Source organism: Alosa sapidissima, chromosome 12, assembly GCF_018492685.1.
Source record: "Alosa sapidissima isolate fAloSap1 chromosome 12, fAloSap1.pri, whole genome shotgun sequence".
Lineage (NCBI taxonomy): Eukaryota > Metazoa > Chordata > Actinopteri > Clupeiformes > Clupeidae > Alosa > Alosa sapidissima.
The window spans coordinates 22598203-22619728 of NC_055968.1; the positions used below are offsets into that span (position 1 = coordinate 22598203).

Below are 21526 nucleotides of genomic sequence, written 5' to 3' on the forward strand. Positions count from 1 at the left end.
ATATTCATACAGAAGGCTGGTGTGTGTGTGTATGTGTGTGTGTGTGTGTATGTGTGTGCGTCTACTTACGGTGTCCAGGTGTGTGCGCTGATGCTTGGCGCGGTCGCTGGAGTTGCTGAAAGCTTTCTGGCAGCCAGGGTGCTGGCACAGGTAGGGCTTTTCCCCAGTGTGACTGCGCAAGTGGATCTTCAGATTCTCCAGGCGGGAGAAGGCCTTGTTGCAGCCTTCAAACTGACGCAGAAACCAGGCAGACAGAGAGACAGAGAGAGAGAGACAGAGTGAGAGAGAGAGAAAGAGAGGAAAATAGAGGAAGACATATTCAGACACACAGAAAACATTATTGCATTACCTCTCTTAAATGTGTTAAACCCTCTACCACCATAATCAACTCAACATCTCAACGAATAACAGGATAACAGGGATAGCCTCTGAGACCAATAATACATTACTTGTCCCAACAGATAAATACATCATGATTGCAAGAGGCTTTGATCGCACTTTGAAACCACAGGCAATTGGATGGTGACCTATGCTCAAACAGTGTGTGTGTGTGTGTGTGTGTGTGTGTGTGTGTGTGTGTGTGTGTGTGTGTGTGTAGTGTACACAGTAGCTCATTTTTAATAATGCACAAGTGCTCAAGCGTGGATAAACAGCATTTACTGATGGTCCTCTTACTCTTACTGCTAAGCACTCTGTTAATGAGCCCCACAGATTCAATGGCTCCCTCATAATTCATGAGCAGTCAGCTTAAACTTTCACCCTCCTCCCTCATAAAAGAGAGAGCCCCTAAAGAGAGTGAGGATCGTTGTCCTCCACTGACTCCTCCATACCATGAGCTCCAGAAACGAGAAGGGGGCCCGTGGGGCTATTACTGGCCCGGTGAGTTTGGTGTAGGAAGTGGCCTGACATATCCCTTACAGGTCAGCCTCGGCTCCATAAAGGGACTCGCCGCAGAGTCCCGGCCACGCCGGACTGACATTAATACGTGCGCTTTAGCCAGGTTGCCATGGCGTTCCCATGAAACAATGGAAGCCTTTGCACCAGTGAAGAGCACATCGCTGAGCCTTTCCTGCATAATTACTTACCTGTTACCCTATCTCCTCGCTCCGCCCCCCCCCCCACTCACACACACACACACACGCCCTCCCAATCCGATGTGGACGTCAGCAACCAATCAGGAGATGTGGGCCTGTGAAAGGGGGTGGGGGATGCGTGGCTTGTGAGAGTGAAACCTGACATGGAGGCCCCTCCTTCAGCTTTTGTTCCGCTGACCGGCCCCTGAAGCTGGTGCTTCGTCGTCGTGGAAGGCTCCTGTTACAGCGAAGGAGCGGGCAGCCATTCTTCTAATAGGCCCTTCATCCGCGCCGCCCGCGACTCAATGCTCCGCGCGGGCCTCCTTCAGTTACTTGAAGGGCACTCTCCATTGACACCGCTCCATACAATAGGGGTGAAGGAAACCTTAGCCTGGCACGTCGAAAGCGAGATTCAAGTGACCTGGATTATGTTTTGATGTGTTGGTGTGAGAGTGGTGTCTAAGTGTATGTGTGTGTGTGTGTGTGTGTGTATGTGTGTGTGTGTGTGTGTGTGTGTGTGTGTGTGTGTGTGTGTGTGGGTGTGTGTGTGTGTGTGTGTGTGTGTGTGTGCATCAACACATATCCAAACTTAAGATCCTGAGATGGGCCAACAAACAATTTTCAACAATGTTTGTTGAAACAATTATGTTTCCTCATAGTTGTTTTTCACTAAACCAATGAAAGTTCTAAAGCATACGATACCTGCTTCTGTGTTCATATATAAAGAGCCACCACACTCTATAAACTATATGCCGTGTTTTTTAAAAATGGTCAACGGATAGACTTCAGCCATGATGATCAGCCCACCCTAGAACACCGTCCCAGCAATGTGCTGACACAGACTAGCTTTAGAGGGCTTTGAAAACATCTAAAAGTTTCAGACCGCACAGTTAGAGCTCCAGCCATATTATTATTTCAGAGTCAGGGAAATCAAATGTACAGAACCAAGAAAATACAGGACTTTTTAATAAAGTCTCACAAACGGAGACCCTCTATACCCGTCTCAGCTCCCAAAACGTGGGCTGCAAATCTGAGTTCTGAAAACAAATAGAAACCTTATTGATGTACCAAAGCTGTGTATTTATGTATAGGAGGAAATAATCACTCTTTTATTGCTTTGTTAATCATGGTACAAATTTCAAACTAAATTAAATGTACAGGGTCCACTGAGAACCCAATGTACCAAAAGCTGTAAAACCAGCGGTTAGAGAGTTCTCTTCAACCCCTCAGCAGTCTGTCAGTCTGATGGTGTCTTGTACATACATCAGCATTCTGGGACGCAGTACAAACCCACCATTCACTCAGACACTAAACCATGCATCAGACATACGCTGAACAGTGAATCCATGAAGGGTAAAGTGCAAGTTCAACATCTCAAATTCTATAGGTTTAAATAAAGATTTAAAGACATTTTACACAAGGCCCATGAAACACATTCTGTTAACAGCACTAAAATACATGAATGAAAGAGTTGGTTTATGACACAATAAGAAACATGCAATCTTGGATCCTCTCGTGATGCCTTCAGGGCTTAAAGGTAGAATATCTATAGTTCTGAACTAATGTTCGTTTAACACTGGTAAGTTAACAGTTATACGTTTTGAATGTTATGCAGAATAGCTGTAGAAAAAAATAAGAATGATGTGCAGAAAAACAGACAAAAACTCCTGGGTCTTCCTGTCCTTTCTGCCATGCCGACGGTCAGCCCCTACCCTGTGGTGTGGACGTGGTTGAGTGACGGCCAGGCCTGGAGCCCAGATGAAGTTCTCTAACCACACCGGACAGCTCTACCTTCTGCCTGGCTGCTTTGATATTATTTATGAAAACAGTTTAGACGCTAATCACATTAATTACTTTAATCGTGTTTGCCTTTCCCTTCTGAGCGCTTCGGCCGAGGGTAAACGGACTGATAAACCACACGAAGGCGAGAGCGTTGGCGTAAAGGGGAGGCCTTTTGACACCAGGTGATTTTGGAAGGGGCCTCTGGCCTGTCAGCAAACACTGGGGTCCATCCTGACGGGGGCCATCAGAGTCGCAGAGAGGACCATAACGGACAGATTGTGGTGCGGGCCGGGCCGTAGGCGTAGCCATGGGCCTGATGCTTGCATGGGAAATGAGTTGTGACTGGCGCGGAGAAGTGCTGGCAGTTGGGCGGCTAAATGGCCGCAGTGTGCCGCTCCGACGGGCGGCTCATTAGCGTCCTCAAGCCGAGCGCGACCCACAGGATCACCCCGAAAAAAACAAACCGCCCATTATTGGCTGATGCTCGGAAAAGCGGCCTCGGATGGATCAGTTGCTGACATCTCCGACAGGCCTCTGATGGAACACCGTGCGAAGAAATGAGGGTAGCGAGTGAGAGAGAGAGAGAGAGAGAGAGAGAGAGAGAGAGAGAGAGAGCACCAGGGAGGAACAACAAGAGGCACTCAGGGGTCGAGGCCCCTTTTCGAGATCGGCCTGGTTACACACCTACAAGCCCGGGTCGGGCCCCAGGAAGCCTCTATTCAATGTGCGTTTTGTGAGAGTCACACAGAGGCCATTTAACTGGGGGGAGTGTCAAAGGTCCCCTCAACCTCTTTCTGCTGACATGAGGGATGCCTTTGAAATCACACATACACCATTATGCGTTAATATCCTCAACCTGCTCTCAGCAGCTATGCTCCCCAAGGGCTTAGGGCCTGCAACAGGATTACAAATGTTGGCTGGTAACAAGCATTAAGTACATTATTACTCATAATTAGTGGACTTCGAGTAAACACAAAAGGTGTGCGGGACTTAACGAGCTCCATGATTTTATCAAGGCTTGATGACTTTCCTGTAATGCGTAAGGACACTTAAATTGCTTCAGCTCTCACAAGGTTGAATACAGTGGGATTTTTTTCTGTGTGTGTGTGTGTGTGTGTGTGCACAGAAAAGAGAGAAAAAAAGGAAAACGAAAATTCTTTATCAAAAGCAGATCAAACCAATTCCTGCTGCTTGTAATGTTCCTACAAGTAAGAGAGGTTTCTGAGGTTTAAGGCTGGGTATTTTATATAGGATGACCTGTAAAGGAAAACCACCGACACTTCAGCCTGCCTCTCAGACTAGAGGAGCTGAAACGGCACGTTCAAACTGCACGGCCGGGGAAACATATGCGTTTAATCTGCCTGCTTCCAAATGCCCCCTGGCAACCACAGCAAAGAGCAGAAAAACGTAAATGGATGAAATTATATCCATATGATTCAACGAGACAGCTAAGGAGAGGCAGGTTTCTCATGCGCCTCGTCAAGGTACAAAATTAAACACAGCCTCGCTAAAACATTCACATTACATAGTTTACACATATCATTTCCACATCCAAAAACGGGACCTCTTTTAGCAGCCAACTTCATCTGTTGCGAATAGGCCTTAATTTGAATCAAAGATCTGGTGTGTGTGTGTATTTTTCTGCCGATACTTTGTGTTTGGAGAGATTAATTCACATGAACAGGCAAGAGTTTTTCCAATGCATTGCGTTCTCTTGTGTTGCCTTTCCCCCATTTCACAACATTTGCCAATAATTTTCGCAAGTATCATGACGCGGCACCAATGACACATGTGCGACTTGTGAACATGCACCAGATGGCACTCCAACAACCGTGCAATAACTTGGCTGATAAATTGGCACAGGAAGTAGTCATGTAAATAAGCAGAGAAATTGCCCTGAAAAGTCCGCTCTCTCATGCGAGCCTTGTTAGGGCAGATTATGGCCATGGATGGCACAGAGAAAAAGGAAACATCCTATGATGGCTAAATTGGCCATCTCATGTAATTGTTCAGCCATCTCCTGTTTCGTATGACAGAAGGACACTTATGGACGGAGATGTCGGAAGGGAAATCAAATGATGGATTTTTTTTCTAACTCTGCCTATGGTAGCCTGGCATCGTCTGCCACTTGTGCTTCACAGAGCATGGGGAACAAGCATGTACTGTATATATATGGGCCTTCATGGAAACACTTAACCCATGCACAATTCCAGGCTTCAAATTGCTCCCAGGCTTTTGGTTCCGCCCTGTGCCCACTAAAAAACGCGAGCGGCGATTTCCTCCTGACCCGAGCCCAGTGATCACTCGCGCAGCTGGGTAAGAACAGAGGAGCGGAGGTCACCCAGGTAAAGGGCCCTTGTCTCTCTTAATGGCAGAGCAAAGGCTAGCCATTACTGCCATTAGCAAACTCCCTCTCTCTTCCTTTAGCTCTTAACCCTTAGTCCTTGTCTTCCAGTCTGACCACCTCAAGCGTGACGGAAAGCCCAACATTTGATGGGCCGTGGAGTTTACCTGTGCTTATTGACACGTTACATGTGCTTTCTATGTTACACACACACACACACACACACACACACACACACACACACACACACACACACACACACACACACACACACACATACCATGACATTATGGAAGAGACTTCCCTTTTGAAATGCACACACAACTGTATACAGCAATAGTCAGCTTTCAAGCAACTGACCAAGAATGCTCTTTTCAGAAAGTCAAAATCAGGATGAACAATTGAAAAAGGACCAGTGATGCCCCATAACAATGATCACCATTTTTCATCTGCCTGATTTGATCCATCGCACAGATGGATGGAATAATTTATCTGCAAACTATTGTGAAAAGAAGATTATTTCGTATTTGTACATGCAATATGTCCATATGAATAATTTAATGCTCTCAGGAGTATAAACTTTGAAGACTACTGGAGAGTGGCCACATGGCTTATGTTCTGTTAATGGAATCTGCTAAGTGTCTGTCACTTCAGTAAAAGCCCATTCACACTATCTAGTCTAAGTATTTCTAATGGCTAATTAGATGGCATTAGACATCAATAGCGCCATGGCCATCAGAATACCGTCAAAGCATTAATTATATACCCCTCAGTGGAACCTGAAACGTGGAGAAAACAGAAAGAGCAGGGGGAACGCAATGAAAATCCTTAACATGATATGCGCCCTAAGCTTGTGACTGGAATGATGTTACTTTGAACAAATCCAATGAGCACACCAGTGTGTGTGTGTGTATGTGTGTGTGTGTGTGTGTGTGTGTGTGTGTGTGTGTGTGTGTGTGTGTGTGTGTGTGTGTGTGTGTCTGTGTGTGTGTGTGTGTGTGTGTGTCATTATGTGTGTGTGTGTGTGTTTGTGTATGTATCTGTGTGTGTCAGTGTTTTTTGTGCATATCTGTGCGTGTTTGTGTGTAGTTCTGTCTTTGTGTGTGTGGGTGTGTGTGTGTGTATGTGTGGATGTGTGCGCATCCATGTGTGTGTGTGTCTGTGTGTGTGTGTATGTGTATGTGAGAGAGTGTAAGTGTGAGTGTGAGTGTTTGGGTGGATCAGTAGGCTCCCTTTGACACGCGGAGGCCAATCTGTCCGGGGTTGCTCATTCACACCTGCTTGCTTTCCCTCTGAGTGCTCCGCTCCGCCATTCAGGCCCCAACGCGCCTTTAATCCACCTCTGCCCGCGTCTCTCATCACCGCATTCAGACGCCGTCGCGGCAGAAGAGAGGGGCCTGGCCCATGGACCTTTTCTCCTGCTTTAACACAATCTGTAGCCTGTCTCCACAGAGAGGGAACCTCTACCTGCTCCACGTCCCCAGGGAGTCTGTGGAGGATCCACATTCAGCTCAATAGACTGCGCTATGGGCAGGACTGTTTCACACAGTACAAACTCCAGCATCCTGAACAACTATGAGAGGATATGAGACCTAACACTATGGACCAGTTTTCCATACATGAATTGATCCTAAACCTAGACTAAAAGCTTTTTTCAATAGATCTTTACATTGAAGTTCTCTTTAAGTCTAGGTAGGACTCTACGTCATCAATGCATGCAGGATGTATGTGAAACAATGGCTATAATGTGGCACCTAAACTCTTAGCCTCACCCTGTCCTGAGGTGAACTGATTAATGACATAATCGTGAGCACTAGGCCTGAGATGGCTTTGGCAAATCACTGAGCTCTTGGGTGTTGGAAGCAAACCCATATGTGAGATAGAGTCCACTGTGCAATCATGCTCCTAGGCAAGGCCTAAACATTACGCAGTCCATGGTATCAACATACCCTGCCCTGAGACCTCCCATACTCACTCTCTGCACACACACACACACACACACACACACACACACACAAACACACACACACACTCACACACTCACATTAAGACATACAACTACGACACAATCACACCCACACGCATATACAAATACAACCACACAGACTGAAACACACACACACTGCACGCACGCATGCACAGACACACACACACACACACACACACACACACACACACACACACACACACACACACACACACACACACACACACACACACAAACACAGACATACAAATACACCACAAATATACACACAACCAAACACTTTTCCACTAAAACTCTCTCTCACACACACACACACACACACACACACACACACACACACACACACACACACACACACACACACACACACACAATAAAAAGAAGCTCAAGTATTGTACACACACATGCACAGCTGGCACACCATTTTTCTTACACACAAAAGCAAGTTGACACAGCTGTGGCTCGGTCCCATGCCCATGCCAGGCCACTCCGTATCTGCAACGTGACAACAAATAAACATCTCCGAGACCCCCGGGCACTGCCAAGCCAAACACCTCCACGCCAACAGGGCCTCGGCCATGTTTCACAGGGAGAAACACAAAAGGCGAAATTGGACAATAGGTCAAGATGGCAGAAGGCACTCAACGCCGGGCCAGGAAGTGTGAAAGGGGAGAGGGCATTTGAGCAATGCTCCCCTGCCGAAAACAAAACAAGGATCGGCACTGCAGTGTACTGGACCGATGGCGCTGCTGGCTACTTGAGCCGTGCACTGCCAGGCTCAACCGTCCAATAAAACGTGTTGAAACCAAATTACTGTGGAGCCAGCCTGATTCTACTGACCTCCATTTGCCAAGGTTGTGTTTTCATTTCTTTGGTTTAGAGCATAGTTCCTGTCAAAGGGATACTATGACTTCAATTTTGCAATGTGGTAGACCGCATTCTCAGCATCAGTATGTCAGTCAGTGCGCATGGCTTTTATTCTTGACTTCGCCACGCAGCTTAATGAAATCTCAAACTGCCTAAGACTTTTTCTACGATCGTGGCTCAAACGCTGGAAGGGATAAATCAAAACCACCAATCTGCCACTGAAATGACATTATGAAAGTAACCAAATAAACAATATCCAATCTCCTGTTAAAAAATTAATATGCCGACATCATTCATGATCACTCACACAACTAGTCAGTAGTTACTGACGGACGATACTATGCAAGTTACAAACATCCCAAAGGCAATCTAATCACTCCAGCACATGTCAACACCAGACCTCCAAGATGGGCTTCATGAAGTGTTATTGATTTTTATAGAGACTTCTGTCATATAGTTGCAGTACTTTTACATGAGATGTTGAAAACATTGATGATGAAATCAGTGTGTTATGATTTGTATTTCAATTGCTTTAATAAACACTCTTGCGCATGAAGGCACTGGTGTTTGTGTTAGAATTTCCTCAGTCAAAACCAACTTGTCAGCAGAGGAAATGTGTCTCCATCAATAACTACCTCTGCACGTCACTGATGTCTCTCTTTAAACTGTCACAACTGTGTGATATTCAGCTTGGCGTTTCTCATCACACTCGTGTTTACCTTAACAGCAACATGAGTTGGACCATGGCACTTACTCCCGTCTCATTGTTGGCCATGACGCCTTCTGTCTCCATCAATAATTTGCCCTCCCTCCCATATAATATCCCCTACACCATCTGTGCACTAAATTGCCCATGACCTAACCTAATTTCTGGCTCTTGTCTGTTAGTTTAGAATATGAAATTGGCTCATCTGTGACAGTGATTTGGGGGTATTATTTGTCTTAGAGGGGATGATGTGCAGTCTAGCAGAAAATGCTGTACGTGCCACTTGCGTGATTTCCATTGTTGGTGGAACTGTTGCTGGCATTTGCAACGAGAAATCTACAAGGTTACCTTGCCTTTGATTGATGTATTGTTTAGAAACTCAAAGCCCATAATACTCTGACCGGAGTAAATGTTTCGTGTTAATAACTAATCAAATCTAAAATGGTAAAAGACTCTGATTTGAAGCTAAATGGCATGCCTTTCTGTGGAAGAGAGCACACAAACAAATAATGTAATTATAAGTCAACAAGAAGGAAAAAACATTATGTTCCACTGTCTTCTGAAGTCTTATACAGTGATAACATCAAATGACAGATTCCTGGACTTACTGCAGTCCTTTGCTTACAGTTACATGAGCGAAAAAACAGATTTTCCCTGAAATCAGGATTTTAATATTTAACTTCACATTGGAGTCTCACAGGACATTGGTTTCAAAGGATAGGAATCTAGAGGGCAGCCAGCCGGCATACAGAGTACGTTTAAGAAAAGCAAAAAGCATTTCAAAACATTCAAATACTCCATCTATATTTATGACATACCTCTGTGCATAATTAAACCTAAAATATCTTCAATTATGGGTTTTGACAAATGAGTGAGTGAGCGGGTGGAATTTAAAAGAGTAGGATGAGCAGAAAAATGATTCTGGGAATGCAGACGAGGGACTGACAGACTTCTACCCAATGCATGGAGCAGGTCTGTGTTTTTCGGCAAAAAGCGCGCCAGTGGATGTTTCTGCGGTAGACTCCCGAAATGCAACGGCCGAGTAAATGTGAGGACTTGACAATGTAAACAGACATGCGCCTTCGGGGACCGTGGACAGCCTTTTTGGCCCGCGAGGCATATTTTCGTGGGGAGCGATCTAATTGCCCTGTTGGATTCCAGCTGTGATTCAGCGTTACAGTGCAGGGTGTACTGCCAAGGCTCTGCAAGCGCAGCCTCCGGAAAAAAATAAAAATGGGCCATAGCAGTTTCTCTCGAGAAAACGCTGCACATTGCATTCCTATCAAATGACTTACTCTGCTTTACAATGTTCGTCACTATAACCACTAGTCCCCTGTCTCTCTCTCTCTCTCTCTGTCTCTCTCTCTCTCTCTCTCACCTATGCCCTGAAACCACCTCAGACAGTGCGCCATCCGTCTTTCAATTCAAGCGAGACAACGTTCAGACTGTTCGGCACTGGTACACCTACTCTTTCCGGTTGGAGAAGTTTTTCCTGCGTGGCTTCGCTTAAGGGGACTCTGGTGTTCAGAGCCACAGTCTGGACCGTGGTGGAGACGCGGCTTTGGGCCCGACGAGGCGAGGATACGTGGCGTATGAAGGAGCCTCTTGTGTGAGTGTTTACCTGAGAATATGGTGGTGGTAGAGTGAGGCATATGTGGGCTGCTGGTGTGATCTCCGTTTGACAGCGGAACAGCCTCGCGCTACATCAATACCTCAGCGAATCCTACCTGAGCTTACTGAGCGATTTACTCCTCTTCTCACCACAATCCCACGGGCTCTCTACACACGTATGTACGTACACACACACACACACACACACACACACACACACACACATTAGCCTCCAGGGCTCCTGTGTTTGTGGAAAAGTCAGGCGTGGTGCAAAGTTGTGGTGTTTTCACTCTCAATTTATATGGTGCTACCTGATGATGACCCGAGCTGTGGGCATGACACCAACAACAAACCAACAGACCCGCCTGAGAAGAAAGTTGCTGTGAAGGCCGCCAACGACAGGCCTAATACACATCTTCGCTGACAGGTAACTGTATAACACAGTCTCACCAGTCGTGTTGCACTGAACTGCAACCTTCATGTCAACATACAAAGAAAAACAACCTCAGGGAAAATAAGTAGACTGTCTACACAAGACTGGCCGCTTGTTTTGACTGCTGAAGAGTCTTTTTGACCTTCACATTTGATTAGGGATTTACCAGACACACCTAAATGAGACTTACAAAAAGCACCACTAATAGCTTTAGCCATTTACAGGCTTATAAGCATGTCCAGTTCATGCGGCGATGCCTCGGAATGACTTTAATTGGCAGGCCTTCCAGAGCTGCTCTTGTCCGTGGAGCTCATGTTTCTCTTTACCCTTGACATAACAGCAGGAAAAGTCCAAGGGCTTATTAGCTGGCCATTGGGAGCACGGCTTCTTTGTCCATATCTTGTATGATCGGACTAAATTGGGTCCATTACCTCGTGCAGAAATCCCTTTGCACATGTAAGGCAGCGATCCCCAGCGAGTTCAAGAGGCCTTGATTCGCCCCATTCCACAGAAAGATCCCAGGGACCAGAGTAAAAAACCTTGAACATTAGCGAAATTTTGTCTTTCCTAGGTATTAGTAAGCTGATACAGCCCACTCACAAGGTTAAACTGATTAAGGTCTTGGATTTGGGACAATTATGACACAATCTCAGTGCAATGCCCTATCAGCCTCAGTTAGAGCTCTCCGGTTTCAGATGCAAGACCATGATTTAATGTTAAGGAAATTACAAACTCAAAATATTGCATTCCAAGTAAATATAATTAGTATAAATTGTGCATGGATCTACCATGCTTTGATACCTGGTTACGCACATTATAGCTCTTAAAGCTATGTGGAAGCCTGACAGCACAACACATTTGTCCTTAATCCCACTCATGTTGACCGTGAGTGTACTTACACTACAAAGCCCTACAAAAGCATTAAGAAAATGCCAGTGCTGAACCATGAAATAACAAGCAAAGATGTGATAATAATGCAAAGGTACTGAGACGCTATAGAACTACAGCAATTACAAGTGATAGAGGCAATGAAGGAGTAAGAGAGGGGGAAGAAAGAGAAGCAGAGAGAGGAGAAAAAAAGAGAAGCAAAAGGAAGAGCAATGGAAGTAGAGAGAAAAGACTTGAATTTCCCATTGAGGATCAATAAAGTATCTATCTATCTATCTAAGACAGAAGAGGGAAAGAGAAGAGTGCTTAGAAAGAAGACAGCAGAGGGGAGGGGAGAGGAGAGGAGAGGAGAGGAGAGGAGAGGAGAGGAGAGGAGGAGAGTAGAGGAGGAAAGGCCGGACTGGATTGCATTACTGCACTGATTGACTGGAGACCTTTTATGACTTGACAAGAACTTGGCTTTGCTTATTCAACAAGGAAAACAAGCAAGATCCATGCATTCCCAGGCCTTTCATTCCTCTGACGCATCCTGCCAGCAGTTTCATCATGATAATTCATGAATCACATATGGTCTGTGTTGCTACGCTGTTAGCATGACCATGAAACGGCCGAGTGGCATGAAGGACCTGACAATGGCCATGGTTTACATGGTTACCGTTACATTGGTTACGGGCTTGTAACGCAACAATAGGATGTTCCTTATTATACCACAGTTAGCTCCAGTTGAACAAGTTATTAACTTCTGACTGGAGGCAAGAGGCATTCCATGAGTAGGAATATCCTGGACTAACCGCGGCTGTATGACAGCTGTAAGGACCTTCTGCTAACCCCACTCTCACCTGGGTCATACTGCTTAAATGACTAATGGAATAAAATGTCAGTGGGAATAATGGAATAAAATGTCACTGATGCTCAAATACTGAAGTCCTCGACAAAATGGCAGGGGCTTTGAAAAGGTCTACAAAATAAGGTACCACTCCAAGAACAGCATTTCAAGCAAAAGTGTGAGAAGGGAGTTGACAACTATGGAAGATATCCCAGGACACAGAGTATCTAGCTCTGATCAGGTAAATATGTGCCAAATACACTCCTTTCAGCTGGCATCTGAGCATCTTTGCTTCACAAAATACGACTCATTTTACAACTACCAGGCTGTGAGATATCAGCAGTGTTTCTCCACAATTTGATGGTTTCGGGATAAAATGGGCTTTGCATGCAATATCCATTTCTGACATACATTGGGCAGAAACCTCAATACCCCCTCCCATTGGTATGGCAGCACAGCAGTCAGGTTGATGTGCAGTGCTCTGCCTTCTCCTGTTAAAAGACCCTGGCAGAGTGCATACTCTGCTGGAGTGGATCGCAGTGTGTGTGTGCATATACGGCTTTATCTTAATGCACTCCCCTGGTAGCAACTAGGGATTGGCAGTGCTGATCTGCACTCTATCAAACGCATGGGCGGATTATGAACTTTAGGGCCCCTGGGCCCAGATGTATTAAGGGCCCCCCACTCATTTTCGTATATGTGGGAGGGGGGGTTTGGGGGTCCTCCCCCAGAAAATGTTTAATTTGTTTGATGTGATTTCCTGTATTCTGGTGCATTTTGGAGATGGCCAATACTAAATTCAATCAGATTTATAGCCTACATCCTGATTTGTTGATATTGAGGCAATGATTCCATGCAAAGGCTTGGGCTTCAGGGCCCCCTGACCCCTTGGGCCCCTGGGCCTGGGCCCTGTAGGCCCATTCAGTAATCCATCCCTGATCAAACGTCTCCAGGGTAGGTAACTCTGCTGCTGCTGCTTCTGCTGCCATGGCTGTTGCTGCCTGTGCCGTTGACTACCTGGTAGCCCCAGTTCCCCGCTCCCCTGAAGGACGGTTGAGGCTAAGTCATCCAGACCAGGCAGGATGTCAGCAGCTCGTTCTGGTGCAAACACATTAATATCAACGTCACTCAGTGCCCTGTGCCCTTCGCCCCAGCACCCAGACGGCTCTGATTTCAGTCCCCGCTCTGTTCCGACGGTGAGGGAAAAGTCGACTCACGCTAACGCCAGTGCTAGCGCTCGCTTGCTCGCTAGCACACGCAAGGCCGTGGGTTTCATTAGCTAATGGCCGGTCGGATGGTGTTTCATCTCCCGCATCTGTGTTGATGGCTAACAAAAGACTCCATTTACTGAGAAACAAGCCATGTTGGCAAACACCATGGCTGCATGTCTGAGCTCTTCAGGCCTCTAGAGCAGCCGGAGCTTGCATCCAAAAAACAGTCTAATAAATCTTAATATACATATAGGTTTGCTGATTTTACACTCATGGAAAAAAAGGAAATTATGTGATTTATGCTTATTTTTTATTTTTTTAGCCAGCAGTCTGAAGGTTCAGAATGCCCTAACTTTCCCTAAAAGAATACTCTCAGTTTTTTGGAACTGTGAGAATTGAAAACGGGTGACTTCTGAGTTCTCAAGATGACAAGATTATGAGTTCTTTTTGCTTAATTGTTTTTCAACCAAATATAATTGTTTTTGTGGATTGTTTTCTTTGCCACAATGTCCCCAAACAACTTTAATTATCTACAATAATTGCTTTCATCATCTGTAATCAAAGGCAAAACCAGCATAGAACAGTAAAATAACCATCAAAGGCAAAACCTTTATAAAATAATGTAAGCCTGATTGGAAAAGTTGAAAGTTGAAAAGACAATCCACTCCACACAATGACTATTGAGAGATGTCTGATGACTAAAAGGCAACTAAAGTTTATGCGAGGAACAGACAATCTTTATACATTCTGAAAATCTCCATACCAAAATGTAAGCAAAGAGAGGAGTTCTTCAAAACCTACTCACTAATGACTGGAAAAGTTGTGTTGTATGTACTGTATGAGAAGCCCTTCAAACTGGTGAAATGAGATCAACTCTTTCAACTTTGCCACTTAAGCCAGCCGAGACAGACACAAAAACATGGTGGAATTTACTTCCATAAATACCAGTGTGTTTTCAATAAAGCCAAGAGTAGCAAGACTCCGGACATGACTCGCTTAGCAGCCTCCTCACACTCACTCACTGTGCTGCGGCCCCTCCTAGACCGGGTCTGTGTAACTGATAGAGAGATCACATCGTTTACACGAGTGTCCGAGGAAATTTCAGGGTTGGGAGGTCAGTTGATCGGAGACATCAAATCCACAGGGTTCATTCAAATAAACCATGAGGATATCAAAGCCCTGGGACAGCGACTATGGCTACGGTCGTGGGATATATTTTTAATATTAATGCAGACGAGAGGGAAAAAATGCAATAAACTAAAACAACACTCGAATGAGGCATGAAACACAACAGGATATTGCAGTGAGATTATGTAGTTTCCTTTTAACTGCATGGCCCTCCCCACTCCAACTACCACAAAACAGCCTCCGGTGCTTATTAATTGGCCGGGCGGCCTGAAAGTGCCTCGCAAAAAAAAGCCCTTTTACCGGACGGTTCGTTTTAAGATGGGAGAGCTCAATGTTTACAGATGGAGCTGCGCCGTTTTATGTGCGGCGGGCTGAATTGAACACAGACAGGTAAAGATAGTGACAGGCTAGGAGTCAGGGTACTTCTTGTGTTGTGATAATGACTTTTTCCTGCCAAATCACAGCATGAAGGCAAAATGCTGTGCAGCTGGAGCGTGGGGTGCAGTGTGTGTGTGTGTGTGTGTGTGTGTGGAGTTTGGGGTAGTAGAGTGTTATGTTTGGATGCAGGGGGGGGGGGGGGGGGGGGTCTCGTCTCAAGAGTGCTCACTGGAATCTGCTGTTGGAAAGCTAATAAAGGGATTAGCCTGGTTTTTCTGGAGCATTTGGTCCTAAATCAAAACGTCTCATCTGCTTCCTCTGCTCAAATAGCTGGAATACCAGCGTGCCTTTGTCTATTGCGTGGGTGCCATTGAGACATTGAGTGAGCATCACTCACAAAGTCTCTTCCTGTCCTGGCCATAAAAAGACACGACTTCACAGCTCGGATATGGAGGAGGAGAAGGAGAGAAAGAAGAAGAAGAAGAAGAAGAAGAAGAAAACAACAACAACAACAACAACAACAACAACAACAACAACAACAACAACAACAAGCATCTTCTCCCTAACTAAAAAAATTGCCCTCTATAACCCCATACAATTTCAGGCACATTGTAACAATTCCGACGTAAGCTTAACTAATGGCTGTAGATGCTTCTACCTCACAGTTTTCCATAATTGTAACAAATTTGGCCGCTTTGATATAGGAACCAAGTGCACTAACCAATTCATCACACAACACAGAAACAAGTAAATACTTCCATCGGTTCACTGGCACTGCAGTAGCCCATCCCTGGCAACAATTTCACAATAATTCTCGTACAGGCATAATTGTGTGTGTGTGTGTGTGTGTGTGTGTGTGTGTGTGTGTGTGTGTGTGTGTGTGTGTATGTTTACTGTATGTGTGTAGAGAGAGTATGTGTGTGAGTATGTGTGTGTATGTTTACTGTATGTGTGTAGGTGTGTGTGTGTGTGTGTGTGTGTGTGTGTGTGTTACATTAAGTCATTCTTGTAGCATAGCCATGGCAGTCCAGATCCATTTTGAGCTTGGAAACATTGTCCAGCGTCTCATTTCGGCTACAGTGGACTGATTTGTTCCTTTGTCAGCATCTGGTAAGCATCTCCCATTTAAAAAAAAAAGATCATTTGTTTGTAGAATTGTGACACCAGGGTTGGATCTCGAAACACACCCATAGAAAAGCAACAAGACCAGAGACAGATCTCTCTACACAACCCAAAGTGAGAAGAAGAAGAAGGAGAAAAAATACAAACAAATAGTGTGTTATATACACTGTGAACACTAAAATAACAAAGCCAACGACTGGACCAGAAACGCAAGGCAATTATTTCCAGAACCTCACAGTGTGTGTCTCGATGTGTAAAGCACCAAAAAGGCATTACAGAGGAAACACACACACACACACACACACACACACACACACACACACACACACACACACACACACACACACACACACACACACACACACATACTCGCACGCACACAAACGTATCCAACTACCATAGCACAGTGTGGTCTTGATAAAAACACCAAGAACTCAGCAAAGGCCTAGTCAAACAAACTGAAACTTGAAGGCAAAGATAGTGTACATTTTGCTCTGTGCCTGGATTCGATCAGGATGAGTGGACTAAGGTCATTTGAGGTGGTTGAACATAAAGGGGATATTTCAGCATATTTCAAAGCAAAATGTCCCAGAATAGTTGCAGAACCATTTTTCATCCCCACAAAAACATTTTCGAGTTTCTTCTTGGAGATGAAACAGAATGTAGCTGACAAGAAATGAAACATTCTTCGCATTGGGCAAGAGGGGAATTCTACTGGCCATCGCCATGACGACTCACTCTCCAACAGACTACTATTTTTTAATTTCTGGTTTTTGGGCTTGGCCAAAAAAAGCCAATTCGCTTAATACTTGTGGGACAGCTAAACATTTAAACCTCCCATTTAAAGGGATCAAGTGTGTGCATTGTTTGCTTATACTATCCAGATGTGTTGCGTTTTGGAGATCACTCCACCTTAAAAAAAGGAGAGAGAAAAAAAACGAAAGCTTGTGAAAATAAATATGGTTTCACCCTACACAAATTGTGGACTAATTGTGTATTTGGACTGACTGTTTCGCAGAGTTTGAGGGCTTTTTCCATTGAGTAGGGACTCCGGAGCAGAGGCAGTTTGACATTGATTAGTGTGTTGACTTGTGGAATTTGAGAGTCCTACCTGGATAAATTGGGTTTCAGCACTATTTCATATTTACACAGCCAGAAGCTACAGGTCCAATTAAGTGCCCTAATTCTTCAATGAAAAGCATATTTATACTTGACACAGGCTAAAGGAAAATATGAGTGGAAAAAAAAAATTCTCTGCAACATTTTTCTTATTTCTTTTAGAGGGATAAAAAACAACAATCTTGTGGTCCAAAGGAACCGATTCAGAAACAATACTCACACACACACACAGCTTATTAAAGGAGGAACTCTCTAGGCTAAAGTGCTAGAGCCCCGGTCGATGTTTAACTGCATGCCTTTCACCCTGCCAATCTTACTGCTGGACCTCACCATCAAGGCTGTTTACTTAAGACAAAAATCCAACAAAAGAAGGCACCAAACTACCACGGGCAGAACCTCAGGCTCGTTTGCAAATGATGCATATTGAAGATGACAATGTACATCTGGACCATCTAACTGAGTGACACCAATCAAAATAGGTGGTCTGGCTCTATTTTGGAAGGGCCTGCTTTCATAATAAGGCCAACCATTGAGTCAAACCGCAACTGAGTTGATGACTCTGCTATTACCATGAAATATGAATTTTCAAAAAACCCCGCTATGAGAACTTGATCTCTATTATTTTATATATTGTGTGTTTATGAAATTAGAGGGGTGATTGGGCTGTTTTTTGGTGGGGTGGGGTTTTGGTACAGCACCCCCCTAACCCCCTCCCCCCTCCTCCCCCATACTTGCGGTGTGTGAGGAGTCAGACGAGAACTCACCATGCACTTGTTAGGCTTCTCTCCCGAGTGGACCCTCATGTGGATGAGGAGCTTGTAGCGGGCGTTGAAGGGCTTGTAGCGGCGGATGCAGCCGGCCCAGAAGCAGGTGAAGTCCTCGCCCTTGCGCTGGTCGATGTGCACCTTCTCGATGTGCCTCACCAGCTCCTCCTGCTGCTCGTAGGTGGCGCTGCAGTCAATCCAGCGGCACAGCTGCTTGTCCCCGAACGCCGAGCCCGAGCCGGCGTCCTCCCTCTCCCCGCCGGCGGAGGTGGGGGTAGCGCCGGAGACGGAGGCTGCTCCGCCATGCTGGCCCACCAGGCCCAGGGCTTTGGGTGTGGGCCCCAGGGCTGAGCTCACCGCCGACTGGCCCTGGAGGTGAAGCAGAGCCCCTGGACTGGCGCCCACGTACTGGTGCAGGTGGTAGGGAGGGGGCATAGATGGGTGTGGGGGGGCCGCGTGGGAGTGGTGGTGGTGGGGGTGGGAGTGCCGGGGGGTCTGCTGGTGGTTGCGGGACGACAGCTGGTGTTGGTGGAGGCGGTGGTGGTGGTGGTGGTGGTGGAGGTAATGCTGGTGCTGGTGCTGAAAGAGCTCGTCATCGTTGCCGGGAGAGAAGTCGTCCAGAGGCTCCTGTTTCAACGCTCCTCTCTGGCAGCCCTCGAGCAGGGAGCCGGCCTCTCCACCGTGCTGCTGCTGCGGCTGCTGCTGGAGGCTTCCTCCACCCATCAGAGCCCCAGCACCCACCCCCATCAGCAGCCCCAGGGCCTCCACCCCACCACCACCCCCGCCACCCTGCTGCATGGGCTCCGGCTCCACCGAGGACGACACCGACGAGGAAGAGGAGGAGGAGGACACGGACGAAGAGGTGGAGGAAGAGGAGGAGGAGGCGGTGGAGGAGAGAGCCAGCAGGCAGGTGGCAGGCGAGGGCAGCTGGCAGGTCTCCTGCAGGGGCCGGGGGCTGGACGCCAGAGGCAAGGACTGGGGCAGGTGGGCCGAGCGGAAGCCCGTCACAACGGAGGAGGAGGTGGAGGAGGAGGACGTGGAGGAGCAGGGGGGCGAGGGGTTGGCGGCGGTGCGCAGGCCGTTGACGCAGGCCACCACGGACATCTGCGAGGAGCAGATGATGGCGGTGATATCGATCCCCTCGGTGGTAGCGGCGTTAGCGGCGGCTGTGGCGGACTGGGAGGCCACCGACAGGCAGCGTCTCTTCAGGCTGCTGGCGTGGTGGAGTCGCGCTGACGGACGCGCGCCGCCCAGGGACAAAGCCAGCGGGGCGGAGCCATCTTCATTATTAAACGGGTACGCCGCCGTCGCCGTGGCTGCTGCTGACGCTGCCGCCGCTGCAGTAGCCACCGACACGCTCACAGCCCCCGCCGATGTGTGTGTCCCGTGCAGAGGCTCCATCTCGCCGCCGCCACCACCTCCAGCTGAGCAAGGGGGCCCCCGTCCGCCACCCACCCCCACCCCTGCTCTCCCGCCGCTGCCGAACGGGGACTGCGGAGAGGGCGAGAGCCCCATGCCCGAGACGATCTTGTATCCCAGCGACGCCTCCTCTTTGACGGGGTAAGCGAGAGGGAGAGGCCCCCTGGCCCCGTTCAAGCCTCCTACTCCGCCGGGGGAGTCCAGAGAGGAGGGCGAGGCGAGGTTCCGCTGAAAGCCGGCCGACCTGGATACAGAGGAGAGGAGAGGAGAGGAGAGGAGAGGAGAGGAGAGGAGAGGAGGCATACAGAGAGGAATATGAGGGGATATCAGTAGGAAAACGTGAAAGAGGGTGGGGGGATTAGAGGGATTGGGAGGAGAATAGGAGTATTATAAGCTGTCAGCTGCTGATAGATAAAGGTCGAGGCCATCAAGTGGGTGGGGGTGGTATTGGGGGGGTGTCTGGCAAGTGGCTCTTCCCACAACCGGCTCGTCCAGACTCAGCCCAAACAGGAGGGACTCTGTCCTCTGGGCTCCCAGGGTACTGGCAGTCACCAACGCTCTTTCCTGACGCCTCCCTTCACTCACCTACACACTCAGACACTCTCATACACACCTCATTTCACTAAGTTTCACTAAGACTGAGAGCAACACAGACTTGAACACATATTATCATACATATCCTTCATACTATTTTTACAAACCATATCTTGTGTGCAGCATAGATTTTCTCTCTCTCTCTCTCTCTCTCTCTCTCTCTCTCTCTGTGTATGTGTGTGTGTGTGTGTGTGTGTGTGTGTGTGTGTGTGTGTGTGTGTGTGTGTGTGTGTGTGTGTGTGTGTGTGTGTGTGTCTGTGTGTGTGAATGTCTCTGTATGTGTGTGTCTTTATGTATGCAAGTCTGTATGTCCAGACAATAAAGTCCTTCCAGGGGGAATCCCTAGGGAAGCATGCTCTCTTTTCCTCCATTCTCATCATTTGGCTTTAATTGCTCCCTCACAGACGCTGCCCACACTCACTGTCACAGGGACATCATGAATTAATAATACAGGCGACCATTTGGCCGTGGACAGTTATGAATGGGCATTTATGGACAAGGCAGGCGCAGCACGGATACGGACACTCTGTCAGCTTGGTTGTCTGACAGCCTTTGATGGCACAAAAAAAGGGGGTTGAACCCAACCCGGGCACCTAGGCCCGAGTAGAGCGAGAGTCACCTGGTACGCCGGCCCGAGTGGTGGTCATCCGGGGGGAGAGGCTCAGGGGATCGGGATGCGTACAATACTCGTCATTCTTGTGGGAATCTCTCTCGGGCTGAATGGAGGCCAGGTCATGTTTCCCTGTGCGACGCTGTGATCTCCGCCATAATAATTCCTGTCAGTTCGCTCATTATGGATTTTGTTGCGAGGGTCCTGAGTGACGTGGGAAGGGCCCCCCTCTGTCTGCGATATCTGTGAAGGGCTCATCTTTGTGGCCCCCCTCCCCCCCACCCCCAACCTTCCCATTCCCCATCCGTACAACCCTTCATACACTGAGCAGCCAAAAGAGCCAACATCAGCACACCGCTTCCACTCAAACTCTTTGCTTCACTTTCATCAAAGAAAAGCTCACAAAGACTTGAGTGTCTCAGTGTTGCCGCCATTTCCTGTTTGGCTCTTGCTGTGACACTGAGAGACAATGCAGGAGATTTGAATGTTGTACTGAAAAAGATCAGCCATGTTTTCCCCTTTCAATTCAACTCAACTGCATGACTCGAATGGTTGGTATAACTTCAGCTATAGCAGGAATAGTCACGTCACGGCACATTTTTTCCCTGGTGACTACCGAACATTAGCTAATGGAATCCCTGCGCCGATGAATGCCATGATTCAT

The 21526-nt window shown here is 47.2% G+C and overlaps 1 protein-coding gene across 2 annotated transcripts in view; it reads right to left on the reverse strand.

Annotated features, from left to right (window-relative positions):
* The window catches only part of LOC121678278 (zinc finger protein GLIS1), a 39390-nt gene extending 19745 nt beyond the window's left edge, over positions 1 to 19645 (reverse strand). For both annotated transcript variants that reach the window (XM_042057676.1, XM_042057675.1), the window contains exons 1-2: positions 18240 to 19645; positions 70 to 231 (exon numbers count right to left, since the gene is read on the reverse strand). In XM_042057676.1, coding sequence (XP_041913610.1) covers positions 70 to 231; positions 18240 to 19640 — 1563 coding nt within the window. In that variant the 5' untranslated portion in view covers positions 19641 to 19645. The remainder of the gene's footprint in view (positions 1 to 69; positions 232 to 18239) is intronic.
* Between the last annotated feature and the right edge of the window lie 1881 nt (positions 19646 to 21526).